Source organism: Scylla paramamosain, chromosome 9 (assembly GCF_035594125.1).
Source record: "Scylla paramamosain isolate STU-SP2022 chromosome 9, ASM3559412v1, whole genome shotgun sequence".
In the NCBI taxonomy this organism is placed as follows: domain Eukaryota; kingdom Metazoa; phylum Arthropoda; class Malacostraca; order Decapoda; family Portunidae; genus Scylla; species Scylla paramamosain.
In genome coordinates, this window is record NC_087159.1 from 17,352,501 (window position 1) to 17,357,538 (window position 5,038).

At 39.2% G+C, this 5,038-nt stretch overlaps 1 protein-coding gene across 1 annotated transcript; it reads right to left on the reverse strand.

Moving 5' to 3' along the window:
* Window positions 1-2,344: 2,344 nt before the first annotated feature.
* Window positions 2,345-4,821, reverse strand: LOC135103301 (uncharacterized). Its single transcript, XM_064009332.1, has 3 exons — window positions 4,507-4,821; window positions 3,139-3,295; window positions 2,345-2,981 (listed from the first exon to the last, which is right to left on the reverse strand). The coding sequence occupies exons 1-3, from the start codon at window positions 4,634-4,636 to the stop codon at window positions 2,582-2,584; spliced, it is 687 nt and encodes a 228-aa protein (XP_063865402.1). The 5' UTR covers window positions 4,637-4,821; the 3' UTR covers window positions 2,345-2,581.
* Window positions 4,822-5,038: the final 217 nt, after the last annotated feature.

Genomic DNA, 5,038 nt, shown 5'->3' on the forward strand with positions numbered 1-5,038 from the left:
TCTACTTTTCCTTCTTGCTGGAAGTTTGCCTACATTCAGCCTGTTCCTAAAAAGGGTGACCGTTTTAATCCCTCAAGGTACAGTCCTATTGCTTTAATTTCTTGCGTATCTAAAGTTTTTGAATCTATCCGCAACAGAAAGATTCTTAATCATCATTCCCTTCACAAACTTCTATCTGATCGCCTGTATGGGTTCCGTCAAGGCCGCTCTTCTGGTGATCTTCAGGCTTTCCTTACTGAGTCTTGGTCCTCCTCTTTTAGAGATTTTGGTGAAACTTTTGCTGTTGCCTTAGACATATTAAAAGCTTTTGATAGAGTATGGTACAAAGGTTTAATTTCCAAACTACCCTCCTATGCCTTCTATCCTTCTCTCTGTAACTTCATCTTAAGTTTCCTTTCTGACCGTGCTATTGTTGCTATGATAGACGGTCACTGTTCTTCTAAATCTATTAACAGTGGTGTTCCTCAGGGTTCTGTCCTGTCACTCACTCTCTTCCTGTTATTCGTCAATGATCTTCTAAACCTGATTTCTTGTCCTGTCCACTCCTACGCTGATGATACCACCCTGCAGTTTTCCTTGTCTTTTCATATATGTCATATACTTCAGGAAGTAAACAGCTCACGCAGGGAACCCACAGAATGCCTGACTTCTGATCTCTCTAAAATTTCTGATTGGGGCAGAGCAAACTTGGTATTGTTGAATGCCTCAAAACTCAATTCCTCCATCGATCAGCTCGACACAATCTTCCAGACAACTATCCCCTTATCTTCAATGACACCCAACTGTGTCCTCTCTTCTATATTGAACATCCTCGGTCTGTCCTTTTCTTATAATCTAAACTAGAAACTTCACATCTCATCTCTACCTAAAACAGCTTCCATGAAGTTCGGCGTTCTGAGCCATCTCTGCCAGTTTTTATCACACCCTCAGCTGCTATCTCTGTACAAGGGTCTGTATGGAGTATGCTTCACATGTCTCGGGGGTGTTGTTTCCACTCATACCGCTCTTTTAGACAGGATGTAATCAAAAGCTTTTCGTCTCATCAACTCCTCTCCTCTAACTGTCTTCAGTCTCTCTCATCACCGCTATGTTACATCTCTAGCGATCTTCTACCGCTATTTTCATGCTTACTGCTCTTCTGATCTTGCTAACTGCATGCCTACCCTCCTCCCATGGCCTCGCTGGACAAGATTTTCTTCTTTCTCTCACCCCTATTCTGTCCATCTGTCTAATCCAAGAGTTAACCAGTATTCTCAATCATTCATTCCTTTCTCTGGCAATCTCTAGCACTCCCTGCCTGCTTCTGTATTTCCACCTTCCTATGACTTGAACTCCTTCAAGAGAGAGGTTCCAAGACACTTATCCTTCAGTTTTTGACTACCGCTTCGGATCCTATTTTGAGACCGGCATCTCAGTGGGCTTTTAAAAAAATTCTTTTATTAGACTTGTGGTGCCCTTGGCCGGTGTCCCTCCTACATAAACACACACACACACACACACACACACACACACACACACACACACACGCACACACACATGGCAGAGCTAGAATTATTTACATGACATGCACTCAAAGGCAATAAGAAATTGTGGAAAAATAAAAAAAAAATACCCACACCACAAGCTCAAGGCACTTTTCTATACAGGTTGCATTCCAAATGATGTCACTGTTTATGAAGCAACAGAGAGCAAAGTAAAACTAAATTATGTTAGATGCCATGCTATAACAAAGAAAATGCCACAAACTTATAACTGTTACATTACACAAAAGCACATACAAGAGCAGATGTTCAATGGTGTTAAGGTGCATACACACTGCGCTGATGTTTCGTGTTAGCACGCCATATGACGTGTTAACACGTGTTAGCAAAAACTCTGGAACAGGCGTTCTCATAATGAAGTTCACACTGGTCTGATATGTCGCGTAACACGTCAGCTGACGTGTACTGGTGTTATGCACCAGTACACACTGCGTGTGTACTGGTGCATACTTCTGGAGAAAAAACTCAAACAAATGTGATAAACGCCGAAAGGGATAGTTTGGGCGAGTTTCATCACCTATTTCCCCAGCTACTGTCACAGGAAGATCGTTTTGTTATGTACTTTAGGATGACAAAAGAAGAGTTCTACAACCTTTTAGACATAATAAAACCAGCAATTACAAAATCCAACACTCAACTAAAGAAATGTATAGCAGCAGAAGAGAGACTTGCTGTATGCTTGAGGTGAGTAAAACTTACACAATTATGTCTTAATATTATTTTCAGCTAATTAGGTACATGAAACACATAGATATGTAAGATCTTTCATAGAAAAATATACTGCCTCCGTTCCTGTAGGACTTGTAGAGTCTTCCATTTCAGGAAAAGGGGTAGAAGGTGCTGTAGTCGAGGTAGAATAGCAATTAGGGTTTGATTCACCAAACGATGTAACGGAGGATGTGTTAGAGGGAGATGGAATTGGTACTACGGGTAGATGAAAGGGACCAGATGCAGTGTTTTGATAAAGGTTTTGCTGCTCCATCTCCCGAATCTGGGCCTTGAACACCATATTGCTTATTTCCATCTTTACTCTGGCTTGTTCAATGGCACTGAGTTTTTTTAACCGAGCTGGCAATACTTAAAAAAAACATTTCCGTTTCGTCTCTATGGGTTTTGTGGCCTTCTGAAAGTTGAAGACTTTGGGCCCGCATACGGCTGTTATCCTTCATAATGTTTACTATTTCACTCATGGATGAATCCAGTGCCTGCCTTTTCCTATACTTTGGTTTGGGAGTTGATTTACTTCCAGCAACTTGTTGGTCACCATTGTTTCCATCTGCAATTGTAGTTTCTTGGTTACCATTGTCATCGGCACCCTTCTCTGATGCTGCAGTTTTGTCTATTTGGCTTATGTTTAAGTCCTCTTCAGTATTTTCATTGATGACCGCACTAGCCACATCACCATCACTTTGAGAAAGTGGTTCCACATTGCCATGAGTACTGAAACAATAAAAAAATTAAAAGACAATCAGTAAAAGTAAAAGGACAAATTGTTTTCGACTTTGGAGCTTTCCTCCAACCAGTGAAGCAAAGGACATTAAAAGAATTATTTAATTTAAATTGAGATTAATGTGTTTAAATGATTTATCATACATACCTCCGTGGTTCCAATGTTGGGATCAAAAACGACATTTGGTCTTCATATTTCCACTTCGGAGTATTCTTAGCTGCTTGACCAGATTTTGTGTTCCTTCTCTTTCTGGCATTTGTATAAGCATTCCGAAGTTTTGTCCAGGTGTCTTTGCATACGTCAGCTGCAAAATAACACTTATATATATTAAATATATACATATGTTATTACTATTCTAATTATTGTTATAATTAAGCAAGCTTATATATTTTGTTTTATCTTTTTCAGGTATTTGGCAATAGGAAATTCATACAGATCACTTGGATTCTCCTTTCGAATGGGCTTCAGTACGGTTGGACAAATAGTGAAAGAATGTTGCCAAGCTATTTGGGAATCACTTAAGGCTATTTATATTCCAGAGCCAGAAGAAATAAAGTGGAAAGAAATTGCGAAAGATTTTGAAGAGATATGGGGGTTTCCACATTGCTTAGGAGCATTGGATGGTAAACACATTCATATGCGATGCCCTTACAATGGGGGATCCTCTTACCACAACTATAAAGGAACACATTCCATTGTCTTGCTGGCGTTGGTAGATGCCAATTATAAATTTCTTATGGATGATGTAGGAGCTTTTGGAAGGAATAGTGATGGTGGAACATTTGAAAGGTCTAATTTTGGTCAAAAATGTGCCAAAAATCTGCTTCATTTTCCTAAAGCCGAAAAACTTGACGCTTCTGGTGATCCATGTGAGTTTGTCATTGTAGCAGATGAAGCGTTTCCTCTTAATCCTTACATTATGCGACCTATCGCTAAAAATTCAATCAATGGAGATCAAGAAAAATTTTTTAATTATAGATTGTCAAGAGCAAGGAGAGTTGTGGAAAACGCCTTTGGCATTCTTGCTGGGCGGTGGAGGGTTTTCCTGAAACCTCTTGAAGTTCAACCAGAAACAGTTGATTCAATTGTACTGGCTTCATGCTGCCTTCACAACATGCTTCGTGTTTCCAGGAATACGAATTTCGAAAAACGTATTCAGGCATCCGTGACAGAAATTCAGGCATTAGAAGATCTACAATCAATCAGAAGAAATCATGTGCGAGAAGCTGCTGCAGTACGAGAGAGTTTCAAGAAGCATTTTGTAACACAAGAAGGAGCTTCAAAATGCCCATGGCAGTGGGAAGCTATTCGGAAAGGCAGGATTTCTTAGTAATAAAAATTAACCATAAAGGAATTCAACGGTGAATTATTGTGACCTTTACAAATGGCAACTTCTCAACAAACGAGCGAGCAAATGAAATTAGTATACTACTGCTTAAAAAGCTATTTGAAACTGCTAATTGTATTCTTTAAATACTGTATTCAATATATAGAATAAATATAATGTTAACTTACCTGAAATACCAATTTTTCCGCTGATTTCCTCCCAAGCTTCTCTTCTGGCCTTCTGGTCCCTATAATCCTTGTTTCGTGGATTAAATAAGTGATCGTATCCTCTTACATATTCTATTAACTGTTCCTCCATAACGAAAACACTTTGTCACCATAGAATAGTACCTGTTGAATAATATAGAAACACATAACATAGAATAATATCGAAACACTATAAAATAATATCGAAACACTATATAATAACTTCGAAACACTATTGAATAATATCAAAACACTATACAATAATATGCGCCTACACCTATCTGACGCAGATTTCCTTCTGACGAATATCTGGGAGTTTTGAATTTGATCTGATGCGTGTTGATATGATGCAATCTGTTGCTGTGTGTTGACACGTCACATGGCGTGCTAACACGAAACATCAGCGCAGTGTGTATGCACCTTTACACTGTCTGTTGCTCCATGCAAATGAAGAAAAAGCAAAAGCTTTTCCCCAGTACACATGCTGCAGCAGACCAGAATGGTGGTGAATGCA